This window comes from Globicephala melas, chromosome 7, assembly GCF_963455315.2.
Source record: "Globicephala melas chromosome 7, mGloMel1.2, whole genome shotgun sequence".
Lineage (NCBI taxonomy): Eukaryota > Metazoa > Chordata > Mammalia > Artiodactyla > Delphinidae > Globicephala > Globicephala melas.
Genome location: NC_083320.1, coordinates 44979200 through 45003308, shown reverse-complemented (window position 1 = coordinate 45003308; position 24109 = coordinate 44979200). Strand labels below are relative to the sequence as shown.

General features: G+C 36.3%; 1 protein-coding gene across 1 annotated transcript in view; it reads right to left on the bottom strand.

Moving 5' to 3' along the window:
* COL5A2 (collagen type V alpha 2 chain) overlaps positions 1-24109 on the bottom strand; it is a 144099-nt gene that overhangs the window by 33153 nt on the left and 86837 nt on the right. Inside the window, exons 9-24 of the mRNA XM_060302157.2 lie at positions 23926-23970; positions 22874-22927; positions 22403-22456; positions 21177-21230; positions 18187-18240; positions 17138-17191; positions 16182-16226; positions 15510-15563; positions 6956-7000; positions 5801-5854; positions 3444-3542; positions 3055-3099; positions 2839-2937; positions 1522-1575; positions 1181-1288; positions 70-123 (exon numbers count right to left, since the gene is read on the bottom strand). Of these exons, the coding sequence (XP_060158140.1) occupies positions 70-123; positions 1181-1288; positions 1522-1575; positions 2839-2937; positions 3055-3099; positions 3444-3542; positions 5801-5854; positions 6956-7000; positions 15510-15563; positions 16182-16226; positions 17138-17191; positions 18187-18240; positions 21177-21230; positions 22403-22456; positions 22874-22927; positions 23926-23970 (972 nt within the window). The remainder of the gene's footprint in view (positions 1-69; positions 124-1180; positions 1289-1521; positions 1576-2838; positions 2938-3054; positions 3100-3443; positions 3543-5800; positions 5855-6955; positions 7001-15509; positions 15564-16181; positions 16227-17137; positions 17192-18186; positions 18241-21176; positions 21231-22402; positions 22457-22873; positions 22928-23925; positions 23971-24109) is intronic.

Here is a 24109-nt window from a genome sequence, read left to right as displayed (position 1 = left end):
CCATGCTGGACAATGGCATCTTTTGCAACACTGCCCACAGGAGTGTCAACCTTGATAGGATAACCTTACCTTTGGTCCAGGTAAACCATCAGAGCCTGGAAAACCACGATTGCCAGGAGCACCCTACAAATGACCAAAATGTGATTCTTAATTGTGGATGTTTTTGTAATATATAACGAGTGGGTGATTTTTATTCTTAGTACTATAAGGTTTTAGGAGCTATGATCAACCCAACACAGCAATAGATATGTATAAGAAAAAATAACCTGACTATACAGAAAGACATTTTAAATTTTGAAAAATATATGTAAGTACTGAGCCAAAATTATTCAAATCAAAAAATATTTTACCACTTCATTGTAAAATTAAACATAGAGAAAAACTGATACATAGATATAGATACGAGAGGTAAAGAAATGGTACCATCTACCACAATCAAAATGTCAGTGATTGCAGGCATTAGTATTGTCTTTGATGTGAAGCCCTTTGCATTTTCTGAGGTTCCATACAAAAGTAAGGTGATATTGTTATTCTCCCTTTCAGACCTGTTTCATTATAGTCCAGTCACAGCAACCTTTTCTGGTCTTCAAAATCACTAAGCCCTTTCTGGCCTCCTGGATTTGCATTTTTTGTTTCCTCTGCTGAAAAATGCTTTTTCTCTCAAGTTTTCTTGCTGGCTCATCTTAATCTTCAGATCTTAGCTAGATGCCATCTTCTCAAAGAATCTTATTTCCTAACCACCTAACCTAATGCCACACTACTGTCATAAGTTACTCTCTACCACATCACCCTGCTATTCCCTAAGTGTATATGGCACTTATTAAAATGTGTAATTATATTTTTATTTACCTGTTAACTTGTTTATTGCTTACCTCCCCACTAAACTATTGTTTACTAGCCCCCGCATGAAGGCTGGACCCATAGCATTCTTGTTCACTGATGTATCCCAAGCACCATATACCAAATTGGCATAGAGCATTTGTTCAGTCAATATTAGATGAATGAATGAATGAACAATGATTAGACAGTTGGCTCCCTGAATTCAAAGATAGCCATACTGAACTGTGCAATGCACCTGCTAGCATTTCTCTTAATTGCTCTAGTTTTCCTCACTATTCCAAAAGTTATTCATGTACTTCCCCCACAACTATAAGAATTTATTCAATCATTCAAATTTTACCCTTTCTCCCATGGGGCCTGGAGGACCAACTGTTCCTGGATCACCTCGGGGACCTCGTTTGCCTTCTTCACCAGGTGGGCCTATTGGACCCTGAATACCATGTGGCCCCTATTGAAAACAGAAGGACAGATACCAGAAAGAGCCGTTTGACAAGGGAGTTATAGTCAAAAGATTCATTTAAATAAGTCAGTCACAAATTTTAAACTATATTAAGCAAACTATTTCCATCCAAAAGTATTATAATTCTCATTGTCATTATTTGAAGTACTTGAGTATTTTGGGCTTACATTTCTGGATAATATTCATGTTCTTCTTATCATTTAAAAGAAATAAAACCTTACCGGTTCCCCTTTTGGGCCAGCTTCTCCTTTGAAACCTGGAACTCCTGGATCACCCTAAAATAAAAACATTGATAATTTTAAGAACCAAGATATTTATCCAGCCCAACCTGCTTTAATTATTACAGTGAATGGGCCTTGAAAATTTTCTGCAGCTGAATCTGTACTGAATCAGCAGTATAATAATTTTTTTAAATTATGCAAATCTTGTAGAATGTGTGTGAAATTTTATAAAATCCAGTATAGTTAGGTAGTAGTTTGTATATTTTACAGGGGTCTTCAAAAGATTTACTTTTAAAATCTTGTTTTTAATCATGCATAGTAGGATAATTAGAATTATTCAGTTATTATTACAATTTGATAATAAAAATTAGAACTAACAATGACAACTTCAATAGATAAATCTATTTAGAGTCTATTTTAGGAAATAGATTTCTTCACCCAAAATCAAAATAATTTTATATTTATGTTCTATTTATTGAGATTTGACAACATCAAATAGGGTATTTTATCTTTAGAGTATTCAAGAGTTTTGGGTATGTATGTCTTTATAATGCCAATTGTACTATAATTTGTGGGAACCAGATTGCTAAATTGAGAACATGATAAAATCAAATGTAAAATACCAACAACACGCATGTTTTTATAAATTCGTCACTAGCATTTAAAAAGGATTTATCAGCATAATCAAATTACTTAGATCAGGATCTAAAATATTTGTTTTAAGTAGTACTAGGAAACAAAGTTTTGTTATATATCAAGCTAAAAGATACATAAGCACAACTTCTCAATGTGTTTATTTCTTAAGAACTAACCGTATATTTTTACCAATAGATAAATATATGAATATAAAACATACAAATTTATACAAAATGTGGAAACTCATTCAATATAAACAACATGTTGGAAGCACTCTTCAAGAATAAATCTTAAGAAATAGCTGTTGAACCCATTTTAGCCAAGTTGTCATTATAACCCCCCATGAAAACTCCGTATTTCCCCATACTGGCTTGCAAAGTGTCTCCATATTTGTTATGTAACTCTATAAAATTCTATGAGGTGGATCATGAAGTTATGACCTTACTATTTTAAACAAAAGAACACTAAAATTTAACATAGTGCAATAATTTTCCCCTTTGAATTTAAACATGTAAATTGTACATTAATATTTGGCTTCCACTTTACAAAAATTCCTACCTTCTTTTGTCTCATTCAAATAAGTCACATTATCTATGTTTCACTGTATCTCATTGCATATTATTTCTCTGGCGATCTTAGTTGTATTATACTAATGGATGATAATTCTTTGATGGACATTACCGGTTGGCCTCGAATTCCTGGAGGTCCAGTGCTACCCTGAGGTCCTGGAGATCCAGGGGGCCCTGCTAAGCCAGGAGGACCAGAGGTACCCGGAGAACCCTATTGGAATGCAAGAGTAACATGATGAGCAGAGACCTAGGCACAAGTCTATGGTCACTGTTCAAAGGATTGTGCCCATTTGAACCTCATGTGGCATAAATGAAGTTAGTTACTCACTGTTGGGCCTTTGGCACCAGGCGTACCATCAGTTCCCACTGCACCCTAAAAGATACAGGAAAAGTTCATGAAATATTAAGCCATATCTAGGGTGGTATTCAGATGTCCACCCATCTCACAAAAGGAGGCAGAAAAATTACCAAAAAGAAAGAAAGGAAAAATAAATCAACCACCATTATATTATAAAAATCACTTTTATGACTAATTAATTCCCTTTTCCATAAAATAGACAAAATTTGCAGAGTTGACAAGGGACATGTTTTTTTTCATGAGTTCTAAACACTCATTCAGAATTGAAAGAGAATATATTAAAATACGTTGCCTTTGCTCAATAGTTATAAAACATGTCCAGCTTTCAGTGATAATTTCTAAATATACTAGGAACTTACAGGAAGACCTTGAGAGCCAACAGGACCCGGTAGCCCAGTTTCACCTCTTTGCCCCTGAGGACCTTCAGGGCCTCGTGCCCCAGTGGGACCTGCTTCTCCCTAAAGGGGTACGAGGAAAACGTTAATTTAAGAAAATATCAGTGTGGTGTGTTTCAAAGCTGACTGCTTATTTGGAGTTTTACATTTTACACCCAATCATTTAAACGAGTCAAGAACACAAAGTAGTTTCCGGGGGTGTGTGCCTAACTTAGCTTAAGGGATGGACTCACTTCCCGCCACTCTGGATGTGATGATGCCCACAGCATGCAGAGCAGAGCAACCTGGTGAAGGTCACCTGATAGCTACCCTTGTTTCAACCCAAGATAGGGATCCAGATAGTAAATAAAAATACAGGATGCCTGGTTAAGTTTTAATTCAGATAAACAACAAATGATTTCAGAATAAGTTTGTCCCATGCAATATCTGGAACATATTTATCCTAAAAGATTGTTCTTTATTTATCTGAAATTCAAACTTAGCTGAGTTTCTGCATTTTATCTAACATATTAGGTACCTAATGTAAATCAAATCCTAGAGGGAATTCCTATTATCCTTCACTGAAATACAAAGAACTAGACGTGAAAGTTTATTCTTCATCTAGAGAGCCAGACAGCCTGGAAGAATATTACAGGTATAGCAGAATTTTGGCCAAAAACAAACACCAGGGGTGGTGGTCTTTATGTTGGGGGTGGTGGTAGGACAGGGAAACAATTTCTGAAACAGTTTTGTGAGGTGTTTGACTTTATTGAGGAGTTTTCAGTAGCCAACAGCCCGTATTAGAAAAACCCAGGAGGAGAGGGAAGTATCCAGAGTGAACTACTGTATAAACTATGATGGCTAGTGAAGTCTTAACTAGAGGCCACAGTAGGAGCAGAAACCACTTCCTGCTAAGTGAGAGTCCGGGGCATTGTGAGTATTCTTCCTTGAATTCTCTAGCCAGAGCTTGGTGTGAGGGTGGAGAGTCTTACAGAGAGAGAGAGGGAAGGGATTTTGCCTATTTTGATTGAGGTACACAGGGAGTTTGGGCCTTCCCATGTCAGAGTCAGTGGCAGCAGACTTAGGACTTCAGGGAGCAGATCAGATACAGAGGGGAATTGAAGCAGGTCCTACTCAGGGAGCAGATCAGATACAGAGGGGAATTGAAGCAGGTCCTACAGTGAGTTCTCAGTTAACGGAGGGACTGGTTAGTGAACCAACGGAGTGAATAGTGAACCATTTTAAAATAAAGCAGGCACATCCCTGTGGCACAGAATTTAAAGTCAGCATTAGAGACAGCCGAAGAATAATTTGACTTGATGACTCTCACATTTCAAAGAATACTTGAAATGTCAACTAGAGATTTTTTTGTTTGTTTATTTGTTTGTTTCGAAGTTCAAATCCAGTCTGAGTGGCCCCACTAACAAGAAGCGTGGGCCTGTACTGAGGGCATCCTCTGCCTCAGGCACTATGCTAAGGGTTTGCATATTTTCTCACTTAATCTTAAATAAAATTCCTTGAGAAAACAAGATTTAGAGAGGTGAGGTGACTGGCCACGGTTATTTTTGTACAGCAGAATCTTGTGAGCAAATCCCTTCTTCAAGATGAAGAAAATTATTGCCAAAGAAAAACCGGGTGTGAGAAAAATCAAACGTATTGTGTTGTTCAAAGTTTGAAGGTAGCGTTCTGAGTTTATTCACTAATTTAGCTAATATAATCTTAATAACCTCCCACTGTAATACATGGATTTATCATCCAAAGTGTTGAGAGAAAGAACAAGTTGTGACTCACTACAAATGTAAATCATCCCAGCAGAATACTCCAATCCATTTCCACATGGACAGCCAAATAGCCTCCCCACGCATTCCATTAATGATTGTGTAAGTTGCGGGGGTGGAGGTGGGGAGAAGGGGAGCAGAAGTGGAGGCCAATATTGTGTGGCCTTTTGATCACCTCGGATTTATTTTACTCTCCTATTGTTTAGAACATTCTGCTATTTATTACTGCCAGGCACTGTATCCAAGAATAGAGTTCAATTCAGATTAAACCTTTACCCCTCACAGCCGTTACAATTGTCTGGTGTTAGAGTCCTATTGCAACAGATTCTTTGATACTACAAGTGCATGATTATAAGTAATTCTCTTTTAATTACTTATTATATAATAATATCATATTTTTCATTTTCTTTTTTTTTCCCCTACTATAATGGACACTGAGAATACGCTAGGCTCTTTTCCTTAGTTAAGAGCGACTTCCACACTCTTCAGTGAAAGAAATGACATTCTTTACTTTGGGATTCAGGTAATTCATGTCATCAAGAGCTAAATATAGTAACATCTTACCTTCAACCCAGGATTTCCTGGAAAACCAGCAGAACCAGTTATCCCAAGAGGACCCTATTAAAAGAAACCAGAAAAATGATTAGACGTGTATTTTAATTAACATGAAATCTTTTATTCTGTACTTTGACATATAAGAATAATCCACTTAGTACTTTAAAATCACAAAGATAATAATATAATTTTATCATAAGAACCTTACAACACTGATATGAAATTGTGCTAAAAGACATGTCCAGTGGTATTAAACATAACAGAATTTCCTAGTTGTAGCATACGAGAGTCAGTCACAAACACAAATTGTTTGAAACAATTGCTTCTAGAGAAATTACTTTCTTTGTGTTAACCAAGTAATAAGGATAGTTTTTAGAAAGTTACACATTGTACCAAAATCTAGGACTTCACTTTATAAAAATGATGATTAAGAATCATCTTGATATTTTGAAGTGATTTTTTTCAGGCTAATAAAAAGTGAATATGTGTCACTATACTACATTTGGGAAGGCATGAATAGAGTCTAAACCACTGATTTAAAGCTGGATTTAAAGGAAATGAGTGTAAGAGGAATTTCATTCTAGGTTATCCTGATTCTTCTTTGAGGACTGTATTTTAAATCCATCAGTTTTGCATTAATAAAAGCCCTTTTAAATTACACTTATTTTTCCTCCCATAGGTTGTTTCCTTTTTATGAGTAACAAGGAAGAAAAGATCTTAAGGGCAAGTAATTGCAAATCCGATTTACCCTCCTAGTACTGAATATCTCCCTGAGCTCATCATGTTTTTCACCTATCCACTGTACGGACCATGTTGTATTCTTGTTCTTTTTATATACTCATCTTTCAAGACTAAGCTTAAAAGTTGTTCCTCTTTAAGTCTTTCTTGACTTCTTTGTCTCACTACTGGTGTCGGTACAGGTAGGTTCCCATACTTCGGGTTGCTTTCCCTATTACAGAAGTTAGCAATAGCATTATGCTACAATATCAATTGATATATCTCTCTTCTTTGACAGGGCAGGTTTCAAAGACAAGTACTATGTGTTTATTGTCTTTCTGTTCCAAGCACCTGGGACACAGTAGGTGCTTTGTAAATGGTAATGAATGTACAAACGGAAGAATGAATGAATAAGTGAATGAATGAATATGAAAGTAATACACTCACCATTGGCCCAGGTTTTCCAGGCATACCATGTGCACCTCGTTGTCCCTAGTTAGGAGAAGAGGCAAGATAACGGTGCATTTTCTACAGTATTTGTTGACAATTCATTTACGTTATAAAAATGTCTATGTTAAAATTGGAGAATGAATATTAAGGTTAACTGACAACTTTAACTAGGTTAATAGCAATAAAAATACACATTTATACAACATGCGTAAAGTAGCAATAAGCACATCTACCCTTACAGCAATAAGAGAGAAAAATCAAGACTGGAAATACAAACTGATTAAAATGATTCTTTTTACTTGAACATGTCACCTTCTATCAAATGAGCTCAAAGACAATGAAACTTTGAACACTGGGCTCTTCTTAATAGAATAACCCAGAGGAAGGAATGCACTCCATGTAAAACAAAAACCTAGAGCACATGTGCACACACATGTACACACACACACACAAAGGAAATTAAGTAGTAGTGAATGCTGCGGGTGTCACCCAGATCCCCCTTCAGCACAGAAATAATCATTCTACCACTGCTGGAAGTGTTATAAGCTGTGATGGCTCACAGTTGAGACCCTCCCCACAAATTGCTGAAAGGAGTTAGCTATCCCAAGGTTATGCCTTTCCATGGTCAATGCAGTGGTACAAAGGATTAGCCCCCATTCAAAACAGTCTGAAGAGCCATCCCAGCTCCACTGTTCCCATGGAATGAAAGGCTCATGAAGATTGAGGTCTCTGTTGCAAATGTAACACAGTTTAATTTCTCCCTATGGCAAATCCTGCTTATTTTATTAATTTCTTCATAGGTGTAGTTTCTTTATTTTTTTAATAAATTTATTTATTTTTGGCTGCGTTGGGCCTTCGTTGCTGAGAGTGGGTCTATTCTTTGCTGCGGTGCACGGGCTTCTCATGGTGGTGGCTTCTCTTGTTCTGGAGCACGGTCTCTAGGTGTACGGGCTTCAGTAGTTGTGGCACATGGGCTCAGTAGTTGTGGCTCATGGGCTCTAGAGAGCAGGCTCAGTAGCTGTGGTGCACAGGCTTAGATGCTCCAGGTCATGTGGGATCTTCCCAGACGAGGGCTCGAACCCATTTCCCCTGCATTGGCAGGTGGATTCTTTTTTGAATTTTATTTTATTTATTTTTTTATACAGCAGGTTCTTATTAGTCATCAATTTTATACACATCAGTGTATACATGTCAATTCCAATTGCCAAATTCATCCCACCCCCACCCCAGCTTTCCCCCCTTGGTGTCCATACATTTATTCTCTATATCTGTGTCTCAATTTCTGCCCTGCAAACCAGTTCATCTGTACCATTTGTCTAGGTTCCACATATATGCATTAATATACGATATTTGTTTTTCTCTTTCTGACTTACTTCACTCTGTATGACAGTCTCTAGATCCAACCATGTCTCAACAAATGACCCAATTTCGTTCCTTTTTATGGCTGAGTAATATTCCATTGTATATATGTACCATAACTTCTTTATCCATTCATCTGTCGATGGGCATTTAGGTTGCTTCCATGACCTGGCTATTGTAAATAGTGCTGCAATGAACATTGGGGTGCACGTGTCTTTTTGAATTATGGTTTTCTCTGGGTATAAGCCCAGCAGTGGGATTTCTGGATCATATGGTAATTCTATTTTTGGTTTTTTAAGGAACCTCCATACTGTTCTTCATAGTGGCTGTTTCAATTTACATTCTCACCAACAGTGCAAGAGGGTTCCCCTTTCTCTACACCCTCTCCAGCATTTGTTGTTTGCAAATTTTCTGATGATGCCCATTCTAACTGGTGTGAGGTGATACCTCATTGTAGTTTTTTTTTTTTTTTTTTTTTTGCGGTACGCGGGCCTCTCACTGTTGTGGCCTCTCCCATTGTGGAGCATAGGCTCCGGACGTGCAGGCTCAGCAGCCATGCCTCATGGGCCCAGCCACTCCGCGGCATGTGGGATATTCCTGGACCGGGGCATGAACCCGTGTCCCCTGCATCGGCAGGTGGACTCTCAACCACTGCGCCACCAGGGAAGCCCCCTCATTGTAGTTTTGATTTGCATTTCTCTAATAATTAGTGATGTTGAGCAGATTTTCATGTGCTTCTTGGCCATCTGTATGTCTTCTTTGTAGAAATGTCTATTTAGGTCTTCTGCGCATGTTTAGATTGGGTTGTTTGTTTTTTTAATATTGAGTTGCATGAGCTGTTTATATATTTTGGAGATTAATCCTTTGTCCATTGATTGGTTTGCAAATATTTTCTCCCATTCTGAGGGTTGTCTTTTCGTCTTGTTTATGGTTTCCTTTGCTTTGCAAATGCTTTGAAGTTTCATTAGGTCCCATTTGTTTATTTTTGTTTTTATTTCCATTACTCTAGGAGGTGGATCAAAAAAGATCTTGTGTGATTTATGTCAAAGAGTGTTCTTCCTATGTTTTCCTCTAAGAGTTTTATAGTGTCTGGTCTTACATTTAGGTCTCTAATCCATTTTGAGTTTATTTTTGTGTATGGTGTTAGGAAGTGTTCTAATTTCATTCTTTTGCACGTAGCTGTCCAGTTTTCCCAGCACCACTTATTGAAGAGACTGTCTTTTCTCCATTGTACATCCTTGCCTCCTTTGTCGTAGATTAGCTGACCATAGGTGCGTGGGTTTATCTCTGGGCTTTCTATCTTGTTCCATTAATCTTTATTTCTGCTTTTGTGCCAGTGCCATATTGTCTTGATTGCCATAGCTTTGTAGTATAGGCTGAAGTCAGGTAGTCTGATTCCTCCAGCTCTGCTTTTTTCCCTCAAGGCTGCTTTGGCTATTCGGGGTCCTTTGTGTCTCGATACAAATTTTAAGATTTTTTGTTCTACCTCTGTAAAAACTGCCATTGGTCATTTGATAGGGATTGCATTGAATCTGTAGCTTGCTTTGGATAGTATAGTCATTTTCACAATATTGATTCTTCCAATCCAAGAACATGGAATATCTCTCCATCTGTTGGTAACATCTTTAATTTCTTTCATCAGTGTCTTATAGTTTTCTGCATACAGGTCTTTTGTCTCCCTAGGTAGGTTTATTCCTAGGTATTTTATTCTTTTTGTTGCAATGGTAAATGGGAGTGTTTCCTTAATTTCTTTTTCAGATTTTTCACCATTAGTATATAGGAATGCAAGAGATTTCTGTGCATTAATGTTGTATCCTGTAACTCTATCAAATTCATTGATTAGCTCTAGTAGTTTTCTGGTGGCATCTTTAGGATTCTCTATGTATAGTATCATGTCATCTGTAAACAGTGACAGTTTTACTTCTTCTTTTCCAATCTGTATTCTGTTTATTTCTTTTTCTTCTCTGATTGCCATGGCTAGGACTTCCAAAACTATGTTGAATAATAGTGGTGAGAGTGGACATCCTTGTCTTTTTCCTGATCTTAGAGGAAATGCTTTCAGTTTTTCACCATTGAGAATGATGTTTGCTGTGGGTTTGTCATATATGGCCTTTATTATGTTGAGGTAGGTTCCCTCTATGCCCACTTTCTGGAGAGTTTTTATCATAAATGGGTTGTGAATTTTGTCGAAAGCTTTTTCTGTATCTATTGAGATGATCATATGGTTTTTCTTCTTCAATTTGTTAATATGGTGTATCACTTTCATTGATTTGCATATATTGAAGAATCCTTATATCCCTGGGCTAAATCCCACTTGATCACGGTGTATGATCCTTTTAATGTGTTGTTGGATTCTGTTTGCTAGTATTTTGTTGAGGACTTTTGTGTCTATATTCTTCAGTGATCTTGGTCTGTAATGTTCTTTATTTGTAGTATCTTTGTCTGGTTTTGGTATCAGGGTGATGGTGGCCTCATAGAATGGGTTTGGGAGTGTTCCTTCCTCTGCAATTTTTTGGAAGAGTTTGAGAAGGATGGTGTTAGCTCTTCTCTAAATGTTTTATAGAATTCACCTGTGAAGCCATCTGGTCCTGGACTTTTGTTTGTTGGAAGATTTTTAATCACAGTTTCAATTTCACTACTTGTGATTAGTCTGTTCACATTTTCTATTTCTTCCTGGTTCAGTCTTGGAAGGTTATACATTTCTAAGAATTTGTTCATTTCTTCCAGGTTGTCCATTTTATTGGCATAGAGTTGCTTGCAGTAGTCTCATGATGCTTTGCATTTCTGTAGTGTCTGTTGTAACTTCTCCTTTTTCATTTTCAATTTTATTGATTTGAGTCCTCTCCCTCTTTTTCTTGATGAGTCTCGCTAATGGTTTATCAATTTTGTTTATGTTCTCAAAGAAAGAGCTTTTAGTTTTATTGATCTTTGCTATTGTTTTCTTTGTTTCTATTTCATTTATTTCTGCTCTGATCTTTATGATTTCTTTCTTTCTGCTAACTTTGGGTTTTGTTTGTTCTTCTTTCTCTAGTTCCTTTAGGCGTAAGGTTAAATTGTTTATTTGAGATTTTTCTTGTTTCTTGAGGTAGGCTTGTATAGCTATAAACTTCCCTCTTAGAACTGCTTTTGCTTCATCCCATAGGTTTTGGATTGTTGTATTTTCATTGTCATTTGTCTCTAGGTATTTTTTGATTTCCTCTTTGATTTCTTCAGTGATCTCTTGGTTATTTAGTAACGTATTGTTTAGCCTCCATGTGTTTGTGTTTTTCACGTTTTTATCCCTGTAATTCATTTGTAATCTCATAGTGCTGTGGTCAGAAAAGATGCTTGATATGATTTCAATTTTCTAAAATTTACTGAGGCTTGATTTGTGACCTAAGATGCGATCTTCCTGGAGAATGTTCTGTGTGCACTTGAGAAGAAAGTGTAATCTGCTGTTTTTGGACGGAATGTCCTATAAATATCAATTAAATCTATCTAGTCTATTGTGTCATTTAAAGGTTCTGTTTCTTTATTTATTTTCATTTTGGATGAAATGAGGTGTTAAAATCCCCTATTAGTAATGGTGTAAGTGAGGTGTTAAAATCCCCTATTAGTATTGTGTTACTGTCAAGTTCCTGTTTTATAGTTGTTAGCAGCTGCCTTATGTATTGAGGTGCTCCTATGTTGGGTGCATATATATTTATAATTGTTATATCTTCTTCTTGGATTGATCCCTTGATCATTATGTAGTGTCCTTCCTTGTCTCTTGTAACATTCTTTATTTTAAAGTCTATTTTATCTGATATGAGTATTGCTACTCCAGCTTTCTTTTGATTTCCATTTGCATGGAATATCTTTCCATTTGCATGGAATATCTTTTTCTATCCCCTCACTTTCAGTCTGTATGTGTCCCTAGGTCTGAAGTGGGTCTCTTGTAGATGGGTGTTGTTTTTTTGTATCCATTCAGCAAGCCTGTGTCTTTTGGTCGGAGCATTTAATCCGTTCACGTTTAAGGTAATTATCGACATGTATGTTCCTACGACCATTTTCTTAATTGTTTTGCGTTTGTTTTTGTAGGTCCTTTTCTTCTCTTGTGTTTCCCATTTAGAGAAGCTCCTTTAGCATTTGTTGTAGAGCTGGTTTGGTGGTGCTGAATTCTCTTAGCTTTTGCTTGTCTGTAAAGCCTTTGATTTCTCCGTAGAATCTGAATGAGATCCTTGCTGGGTAGAGTAATCTTGGTTGTAAGTTCTTCCCTTTCATCACTTTAAGTATATCGTGCCACTCCCTTCTGGCTTGTAGAGTTTCTGCTGAGAAATCAGCTGTTAACCTTATGGGAGTTCCCTTGTATGTTATTTGTCATTTTTTCCCTTGCTGCTTTCAATAATTTTTCTTTGTCTTTGATTTTTGCCAGTTTGATTATTATGTGTCTTGGCGTGTTTCTCCTTGGGTTTGTCCTCTGTGGGACTCTCTGCGCTTCCTGGACTTGGGTGGTTATTTCCTTTCCCATGTTAGGGAAGTTTACAACTATAATCTCTTCAAATATTTTCTTGGGTCCTTTGTCTCTCTCTTCTCCTTCTGGGACCCCTAAAATGCAAATGTTGTTGCATTTAATGTTGTCCCAGAGGTCTCTTAGGCTGTCTTCATTTCTTCTCATTCTTTTTTCTTTATTCTGTTCAGCAGCAGTGAATTCCACCCTTCTGTCTTCCAGGTCACTTATCCGTTCTTCTGCCTCAGTTATTCTGCTATTGATTCCTTCTAGTGTAGTTTTCATTTCAGTTATTTTATTGTTCATCTCTGTTTGTTTGTTCTTTAATTCCTCTAGTTCTAGGTCTTTGTTAAACATTTCTTGCATCTTCTTGATCTTTGCCTCCATTCTTCTTCCAAGGTCCTGAATCATCTTCACTATCATTATTCTGAATTCTTTTTCTGGAAGTTTGCCTACCTCCACTTCATTTAGTTGTTTTTCTGGAGTGTTATCTTGTTCCTTCATCTGGTAATAGCCCTCTGCCTTTTCATCTTGTCTATCTTTCTGTGAATGTGGGTTTTGTTCCACAGGCTGCAGGATTATAGTTCTTGCTTTTGCTGTTTGCCCTCTTGGCAGGTAGATTCTTAACCACTGCACCACCAGGGAAGTCCCATAGGGTGTAGTTTCTGAGAGCATTCCGAAAACAAATTTCCTGCACACAACTCTGCTTTAATGCCATTTCCTTGGAAAATTGACCCGTATATCATTTGTGCCAGAGGTAGTCAAGAAAGCCGATGCTAAAATGGAGTTTTTAAGCTGGATTCCTCCTTGGCCAGCTGGCAATAGATGGAGTATGGTTTTCTCTTGGCGTGATGCAGTAGTAAATATTGTCTCCAGTAGTGAACTCAGATAGGGTACAAGTGTAAGGGAATGGGCTATGGGTGCAATAGCTCAGGCATTTGAGAAGGTTTAGGGGATGTAACAATTACAAAGTTAATGGAACTGCATGGGTCTTGTCAAGTGAATCTATTGGAGAAAGATGTTGAAAGGCTGATGGTAATTAATCATCAATATAAATCTCCTTAGCAGCATTTAAAAATATTGTCATCTTCTACAACCAGAAGGAAGAAAAAGTTGAAGATTAGGCCCAGGACTTTATGATAAAGGTTTAAGTGCTCTTGAGAAGGTCGAACTCTAAAATGTGGAAAGTCTACTATGCCATGGTCAGGGCCCTTGATTGGAGCAAAAGGGACCTTGAAATTTCTCATTGGGATATCTTAAGAACTTTGAAATCTCAAATACCCTGAAGCCTCTGGGCCTACAGAAGTGCTCCTTCCCACTATTAACAGCTTATACTTCTCTTTTGCTTAAAGATGAAACAAAGGCCTCTACTTTATCAGACAACATATGCCACCACCACCACCACCTGCTCCTCCCCTGGCCACCAGACCAACAATTAGCATCAAGTCACAAAATAACTGCATTGAGGAAATGCTGTTTCTGATAAAAGAGTGAAGAGACTATACACTAAAAAATCTATAAGTCTTATACATCTTGTAGAGGCAGAATCCAAGAAAGAATGTATGGGACTAGGTCCTGAAGGTACTGGATCAAGAGGGACAGGATATAAAGCTGGAGAATTTTAATGATTTGGAAGCACTCTCCCATAATACATATTTAACACCCTGATAAACACCCTGGGAAATGTTGTTAACAGGGACAATAGTTCTTAGAAACTTGGAAAGAGCAATGGCACACACTAAGTGAAGCAGAAATGCTGGAACTTCCCAGGCAGATGGTAGAATAAAGCACAGAGAAGTGAACACAGTAGATTGGACATAATATGTATGTCTGGATAAGGCAATAGCTGACTATATTCTACAATATTCTCTACACTTCCAGAGGATACTCTGCCTGTAAGTGATAAAGAATGGCCTAGTGAGAGGGTCTCACTTCTCCTGAATCAAGGCCCTGACTTTGGTATCACTGAGAAGCACTAAGGTGGTTGTCTTCTATGGGATAATAGTAGGGGATGCTATAAACCTGGGAACTTTAATTGTAACGTGGATGATAGGATATCAAAATAACAGAGGCCAGGTGGCAGTCCTTAATTGTCAAAAGAAAAGTGGGTGAAATATAATGAACTGTAAGTTTGAAATATTAGCAAGTATAGCAAGTATATATTAGCAAGACTTTCAGAGAGATGTGATGAGAATGAACAAAATAACGCCCCCCTCCAGGTTCAATGTAGTTGGACAGACAGCAAGAGAATTTCTCAATCTGTACAACTAGGGAAGATGATCAGGAGACTCTAATCTTTAAAAGGGTTTATTCATAGTACTTACCTTTTAGGATTGTGATGAACAAGAGATAAAGATATTCAGAAGAATGCTTGGCAGATAATAAGTGCTTGATAAATATTACCTGTTATTATAATGTGATTACTATTCCAAAGTCTATGATTCTCCATACTGCTAAATGTTTTTATTATTTCTTAAATTCTGTATTAAAATAAGTAGGCAACAAATGTACTTTGGTTATGTAAGATGTTAACATTAACAGAAGGTAGGTATAGTGTACAAGGGTACATGGAAACTCTCTTCTATTTTTGCAACTTTTCTGTAAACCTAAATTTGTTTCAAAATAAAAAGTATAAAAATTACAAAGTAGGCAACCAGTATGTCATTCTCATTTAAAACACATATTCAGTAAAGCATTTGAGAGAGTTGAAATACACATACTTACAGGAGCACCCTGTGGCCCAAGTCTCCCTCTTTCTCCTGGCATTCCTCTTGGGCCCTGCAGATGATAAAGAAACATCTCTTGAAACATCTTACTTGAATTTCTAGGGTAGATTGATTTCACTACTCAAATCAATCAAGACTCATTATAATTGGCCTAAATAGATTTCACTTAACCTAGCTTTAATGGCCTAAATCTACAATAATCCTGATTTGATCACTGGGTACTGAAAAAGAATAAGGGCATTCAACAAATAAGAAAAGCAATGTAATGCAGGAAGCCTTTTCTATTTGAAGGGGCAATTTTTTTTTTTTTTTTTTTTTTTTTGCGGTAAGTAGGCCTCTCACTGTTGTGGCCTCTCCCGTTGCGGAGCAACAGGCTCAGGACGCGCAGGCTCAGCGGCCACGGCTCACGGGCCCAGCCGCTCCGCAGCATGTGGGATCTTCCCGGACCGGGGCACGAACCCGTGTCCCCTGCATTGGCAGGCGGACGCTCAACCACTGCGCCACCAGGGAAGCCCTGAAGGGGCAATTCTCATAGTGTGCTTGCCTTTCAGCTGATAATAAAGGATTATTTCACCAGCTAACATACGTTCTCTAGGTCTTTTTTTTTTTTTTTCATTTAAACATTCTCTTAGTATAATCTAAAAAAGCAAAGAATTGAATTTTTACGTACCATTGGACCCATGGCACCCATTGGACCAGTAGGGCCAGCTTCACCCTAAAGCAAAAATGAGATCATATTACAATATAAGAAACCTTCAGTTGATATTCATATCATTCTGTTTGTTCCATGTGTGTGTTATTTTAAAGGTTTATTTTTCAAAGTGAGCATTTGAAAGGTATACTTTCAATGAAGGACCTCAGAATTCTGCTGTAACACCTTTTCTCAAAATACAATGGAAATTTAGATTCTACAGAAATAAGTCTAAAATAAAATTGGGGATTTAAGCAAGATTGATAGAACTATCACACCTAGCCACATTAATTAGAATTAAAAAACTATTTGTCTATGTCTGATAATACTTTAGGTCAAGTAAAATTTAGAAAGCTAAAATTGACTGTAATATTCCTTTAAGATCTCTTATAGGAAGCTTAGAAATGACAAATTTAAAGCCAAATGCTTTTCCACATATGTATTTCATCGTACTTTCTACTAAAAAGTCATCTGCACTTCCTGAATGTTCTCTTTCCCTCTAGAAGCATAAATAAATTTGGGAAAGAAATGATGGCCAAAAGGCCCTAGAATTAAAAGGGTACTAAATAATGGGACTAATGAACCATCTAAAACTCTGATATTTTTAAAGAAAACAGAAAGAGTAAATGTGTTTTAGAGGGTGAATTCATAGTGCATCTTTATATAAAGATAACAGCCATCCTACATTGGTAGAAACCCAGTGCCATGGTGGCTGTTCTTGGTGGCAAAATTAAGTCATGTTGTGTACCCTGCTAAATCTATTGCCACTCATCCATGAAAGATTATATTTATCTGTTAAATTTATCTACTTAACTATTCATTTTTTATACTCCTCTTTCCTCCAGAACTATTTAAGGTGGTCCTGAAAAAAATTTTAGACTTGAAGCAGAACAGAAATGCTATAGCGAGGTTGCATTCAGATACTATACAATTACCTTGGAACCGATTGCTCCAACTTCACCTTTAGGGCCTTCAAGACCTTTGTGTCCCTGAGAAGAAAAATATAAATTTGTAATTTACTGCTTTTTTGAGCCTCAGAAATGTAAAAGAAGAACCAAAAATAAGCTCACAGAAAGTACCTTATGAAAACGGCCCTCAGATTTACAGTTGTTACTCAAAATGTTTCCAAATTCTCAACCTTTTTTGAAAGTCTATTCAAAGAAAATTAAAGTAGGGTTTCCCTCTTTAAATGATGTTTTCAATGTGCAATGTTCTCACCTTTCAAATTTTTGTGACTTCATAGAAATTTATTTTATAGCAACAAATAAAAAACCTATGGTGGCCTTAGAGAAAACAAATAATTATAGAATTTATATAGTTATAAAATATGGTTTATATCCAGGAGTGATGTTCAAAATATTTAATAACTAGTATAGAAGCAAGCATTCTAATCATAAGCTCAACCACTCAAAACAGAGGCCAGTCAATGTACACTGAGTGAATATCAACCATGCTTTCAGATAGATAGATAGATATGTAATTTCTATATATGTATGTAACATAATAGTTATATATTAATTATCCTGAGTTATAAAGAGAGAAGCATTCTATAGACTTCCATGTCTGAGTTGGGCTGAGCTGGCTAGGCACCCCCTGTGATCTAGTACACTTTATAGTATTGTGTCATTTATTCCACTATATAGTAATTGCATATTTTCTTAACTGAATATCATTAGCCTGAAGCTGAGAGTCAGCTTTGGGCATTTCTCATTTATCACTGTTTTTTCTTTTATAGCACAGTATTCATAGTATTCACAGTATTACATAGTAAGAACTCAAAATACATTTGTTTATAGAATCAAATGAAATTCAAAGGAAATGTAAAAAAAAGCATTGTGATTTTGATAACTGCAGATGACTACTACAACCACAGCCAGTTAAGGGCAATTGACAAATGGAATTGTAACGATTTTGAAGGTAAAGCTCCCCAGACCCTACTCTATAAGCCCCAGTATCTAAAAGGATTACAAAGGATTGAACTTACTCGGTGACCCTTCAGGCCTGGAAGACCAGGAGCCCCAGGAAATCCTCGAGCTCCCTGTTGAGGGTAAAAAAAAACCCAGATAAGGCATTTCAGAGTCATTAATTGCATAATACACTTTTTCTTCCAAGAAACATCTGGTACATAGTTTTTCACTAACAAACCTAAGAAGAAAAAGGAGAAGTATATTTTTACCTGTCAAAATACATCTAGGTGATCAAAAATTAGCAAGGCAAATGGAAACATGTCTTACACAGAGACACAGATTAATGTCAGGTATTGATTTGATGACATTTTTAAAATTTCAAATTATATCACTGTATTATAATTAATAAAGAATAAACAACAAGAAAATAAACCTGAGTCAAGCTGCTCAGTGTCTGAATCAAGTAGCTCAAGGTATAGGAAAAAAAATCCGAAGAACTTAAGGAAAATTATGCTTTCCCGCCTTTATATCGTGTTTTATTTGTGGTAGAAGAATAAATGTATGTGTAGCAAACCAATATGATTTATTTTTTCTGAACTTCTAAGTATTAGCAGCAGAATATGATTAGAAAGATTATATTAAAATGTGATCAGAAATTTCTTAAAATAAAATGTTCAGGAGAAGCTTGTGGATTTGTGATTGTTTAAAAAACTGAGAAAATGAAATATCCAACAGAAAAGAAAGTCAAGAAATACGAAGAGAATGGGTTGGCTCCTTGACTCAGCTTCTTCATTTCTGTTAATTCTATTCTATTCTAATTCTATGCATCCTTCACCTAAGCATATCAAATAAAAAGAACAATAAAAATCAAACACTAAATAAAATCCAAATGGCATGACTATTTTGAAATAATGCTTGAAACTTTTTCCTCATACCCTCTTAAAATAGATAAGGAACCAGTGACTTAATTATTCCCTTATTCTGGTTGACTACATTGATTAGGTTTAGAACTGAATGCTACTAATACTGCCACCAGTAGACTGAGCACCTTGTTAGCACAGACTGATGCTATCAAATATTATCAATTATTATTATTAATCTGCATATCCCTGGCACTTAGCCTTATGCCTTAGTAGTGGGCATTCAAGAATAAGCATTGAATAAACAACTGAATGAAGAAATGGTTTAACATTCATCATCTTTTCCATCTTCTTGACATTCATAGTGCTTTTCCTAAATCTTTCTTAAGGAACTTCTCTTGTACTAGCACAATCTAACAAGTTAAATCCTTCTGTTCTGTATTATCATAGACTTTACTTAGAGTTAATTGAATGAATAAATAACTCAATAAATGAAATTTGTATGATAAAAGCAAAGCAATAATTCCTCTGCGACCTCTTCCAGGGAAAATGTTTCTGTAGTGTTTTCTAGGGGGTTATCATAGTAAGGGCACATCAAACCATGCTCTCTGAACAAATAAAGTTCCACTAATTCTTCTGTTTACACAGGCTGACTTAGGAATTTGTTCACTTCAAAAACTCCCTTTAAGTTTTTCCACTGGAATGCTCCCCTTTACTGAGATTCGACTCCCCTCCATCCTGAGCAGAAACTCAGTATACACCCATCTAAGTCTATAGGGGAATTACTGAGCTATGTTATTTCAAATAATTAGTTAACTTTTGAGTTTTTGTGGTCTGCAAGGGAATTCTCATATGATTACATATCTCTAATATAACAAGAAAATAAACCAGATGTACTAGTGCTCATAAAATTTTTCTCATTCTGCTGACCCAAGACTGTCATCACACCCCAATCACACATTGTTGCATTGCACTCACAGAATGCATCTGTGACATGCTGGCAGGGCACGTTTCCTCCCCATGGAGGGCCCACGCTGTGAGTAGGTGCAAGAGTGTAGCAGGGCAGGAGGTTCAAGCCTGGATTGGTTCATGTGGACATCTGTGCTAATGGCTAAACCATATGTCTTTGTCTGCATGGACTTGTCTGTATAGAATTTTCAGGGGGAGGAAAGGAAAGGGAGAGCGGGGAGCTGGGGAACTGGTTTTGTGTTTGTAACGAAATAATCCTTACAGCCTTGTAAATTCCCTTAAAAGATCAGCATTTATTTGCTTAAAAAAATCCTAGCATTAAACCTCATCAATCTTCAGAGAGTAAAGGGAGAATAATTCAGTATTGTTGGATGTATTGGGTGGTAGAAACATTAGGATATTATCGGAAGTATAATAAGAAGGAGGCCAAATCAGTTTAGGGGATTTTGGACAAGGAAAAAGTTTAAGAGCAGGAATGTTAGAACATTTTTGCTTGCTTATCATTTTCTAATTTTCCCCATTGCCTGTGTAGTGCGTCCTAGGGGAGGACCTATCAAAGTAATATGAGTGAAGAAAGAAAGGTGGGGTCAGAGTGTGGCCAAGTGGCCCAGGTCTTGAATTCTGGTGGAGCCAGTTGCCAGGGACTTCTCCCTGTAGTAAGCCAAGCGGGAAGAAAACAGCTGTATTAGGAGAGCTGGTGATCAGTACACCTTGTCATAAGATTTTAGGGGCCAGAACACCAATCAAGAATTTCAGTCAACAATAGGGTTTGGGGAAGCAGCCGAAGAGGAATCTTGTCCACAATTTATTGTTCTAGGATATAAAAAATAAATCAATAAACTCTTTAAAGCAGTTGTTTTCAACATATGAATAATACAAAATTAAAAATACTAAAAATATCTTTAAAAGAAAAATGGGATTGATATGTTGTGAAATTTAAGTAAGTCAAGCTGGTGACTTAAATGAAAATTTGATACTCATTTTGGAAAGAATCCATGTTAGGTTATGATATAATTTTCTAGCTCTAGGAGGGTCATTCATATGGTGCCAATGCAAAGCAGGCAATTGGAATTAGCTATCACCCTGGCAAATCGTCCTGTTTCAGAATGACAGAAGAGAACATATCTTGGTGACAGTGCCTAATACATGTGCAGGCAATGAACTGCGAGGTAATTTTAAATGTTCTTTATTTTTTGAAGTTTGTCTTTACATTGTTGTATTGATCAGTATAAACTTACCGGAGATCCTGCAAATCCTACTTCACCAGCTTTTCCATTTCTACCAGGCTCACCCTTTATGGAAAAAAAGCGAAGTAGAGGGAAGCAAAGAGGAATTAAAATGTTCTCTCCTTAGACGAAATGACAAATCAATTGCAGATAAAAAGTCTTACTTAGAAAGCTCATGCCCAATGCTCTAAGCAATGTAAGAACACAGCTCTATTCCTGATGGCAATCCATTAGAACAAGTCAGTTTGTGATTTCACTCATTTATCAGAAGAAGAAATAAATATAAATTATACTGGTCTCACCTAGCTCACCATTTTATGAACATCAAAATTTACACACACACATACACACACACACATGCTATGAAATTCTACATCAACATGTAGCACTGAATTAAATAAATAGTGCTTCTTACAATGATATGTGCCATTTCTTTCTTGTGATGAAAAAAAGTTTAAGAACTACCAGAGATATTTTCTTTATGGCCAAATTCATTGTAATCCACTTAAATAAATCTCATGATACACAAAGAGAAAATATTTTCTTGGTTTAATGTCACACGGACGTTGATGGTTTACCCATAATTTTATCCTCAACTTTGGTACAACTAACAAAAGAATCCAGAAAAGCAAATCTGTTGTTATACCCTGTTCTTTGCTCTTTGATCAAAGAACAGGGTGTTCTTTGTTCTTTGATCACATGTTCTTAATGTTAAAATCTGAAGTTTAGTCATAACTTTAATTAAAAATTCAATTAAAGAAATGTAGCATTTCTTCAGTGCTCAAAATGAAGCATTTTGAGCACTGGAGAACAATATTGACACTATTTTACTAACACATTTTTAAAAATCCATTTAATGAGGGCCTCACAATGATGTTTTGGGATCAAAGCAATGTATTTTTCCTTAAGATCACTTCAAAAGCTCTACTACCAAAGGTTGTTGCTATTGTGACAATTTTAGTATCTCATGGAGAAACCATAATGGAAAACATTAAGAATGCAGGCAAGGATACAGTACCTATTATATTATTATTATAATAATATAATACCATCAAAATTAAGAGCACTTTTAAATTTTGTAAAATTCCATTCTGACTTCTCCAGTTTTTAGTGACTTTAATGACAGTTAGAAATGGAGGAAATGAAATGGGAACAAATGAATAACATTCATGCTAACACTGTAGCTCCTTCTTAGCCTCTTTCAAACTTTCAAAGCAAAATGAAGAAAGGTAGCTTACATCTTCACCAGGTTTTCCAGGAGGGCCCTCTGGTCCACGTGTACCAAGTGGACCCTAATAAAAAAATGAAACAACACAAAAGGAAAAAAAAGAACATTTACCTATATTTACCCATACCCATCAATGATATAATCCAAAATATGGCTGCAACAAACGAAAAATATCATAGAAAATAACTTTATTAATATTCTGAATTTTATGTTGTATCTGTCAGATTATGTGCTCAACAGGAAAAAAGTTCACAAATGCAAGTATCTTAGCACTTTCTGCTGACCACATTCAAAGCCTCTGAATTTAAATACTCTGCCAAAAGAAATGTATAGCTTAAGCACAGTCCATAACAGAGCGCTCCTGAATTGGACTGGAATTTCTTGCCACATTAGGAAAGAGCTGGTAATATAAATAACTCATGACATCATTATAATGGTGGACCCATATTTAACTGGGTCTACATGCTTACTTGACATTTACCATTGGTCCAGGGTCACCAGGCTCACCAGGAGGTCCTGTAGGGCCAGTACCACCCTAAAATTGAAAATAAATTATATATCTATGTATAATTTATGTATAATATGTAAGTTATATAAACAAACCAAAGAAAAACATAATACTAAATCCTACACTCTCTGCAGTATAATGCAATTGCTCAAAATGCTGGCTCTACCACTCTCTACCTGTGTGACTTTGAGTGAGTTACTTAATCTCTCTATACCTCATTTCCTAATCTGTGAAATGAGAATAATATGGTGCCTACTTCATTAGGCTGCTATAGCTCTTCAGATAACTAATGCACGTTAAGAACCTAGAATAGTGCTGGCACAGAGTGAGTGTTCAATAATGGTAGTTATCTCCCTCTTCTCCTTCTTCTTCATCAACTACAGTTGCCATTCACAATGGCAGTAATATAAAATAGCTTGAAGTAAAAGTCCACACACATGATAATGAAAATACAGTATCTTTGATTGAGCTAAGAATTCTTTTCTTTCTCTCTTTTGAAAAATCATTTCCTACTGCCTGTCAAATTGCTACAAACATTAAAATAGCTCTACATCACTATTTTATTGGTATTTGATAGGCTATAGAAAGAAAGTACAGTATTATATTCTTTTTAAAGATTCGATGGAGTGATCATCTTCACTGTTATTTTTAATAATACCACATGGTGATGTCCTATGATCTGATTTCAGAGCTCCAGAGTTGGCACGCAACTAATTATGAGAATTTTCACCATGACATGAGATAATGATGTGTTATTTCAGAAGCACAGGCACATAAAAATTCTTTGTATTGGAGATCAGTAACATAAAGAAACCAGATAATAAAACTTTAACATCATAAAGAATCTATGAAAAACATACTGCATGTATTTCTAAGTGAGTGAAAATTAACTGAATACATCCCATTTAGTGAGCATTAAAATATGCAATTCAAAGGCCAACCAAAAGCAGTCATGTCACAGAGACCTTATTTATAAATTTTTCTTTTTTTGCTACAGTATGTAATTTAATTATAAGAATACTTACCTGCTGTCCTTGTAAACCTTGAGGTCCCCTTGGGCCAACAGGACCCTTAGAAACAAATGAGAAGAAAAGTTGCATAGTGTTCATGACAATTAGTTGAAACATTTCAAAAATGTTGAATCAGCTTTAGAATCTGGAAAAGTAAAGCTCTGACAGTGAAAAGGTGATGACGTCCTTCTGTATTTAC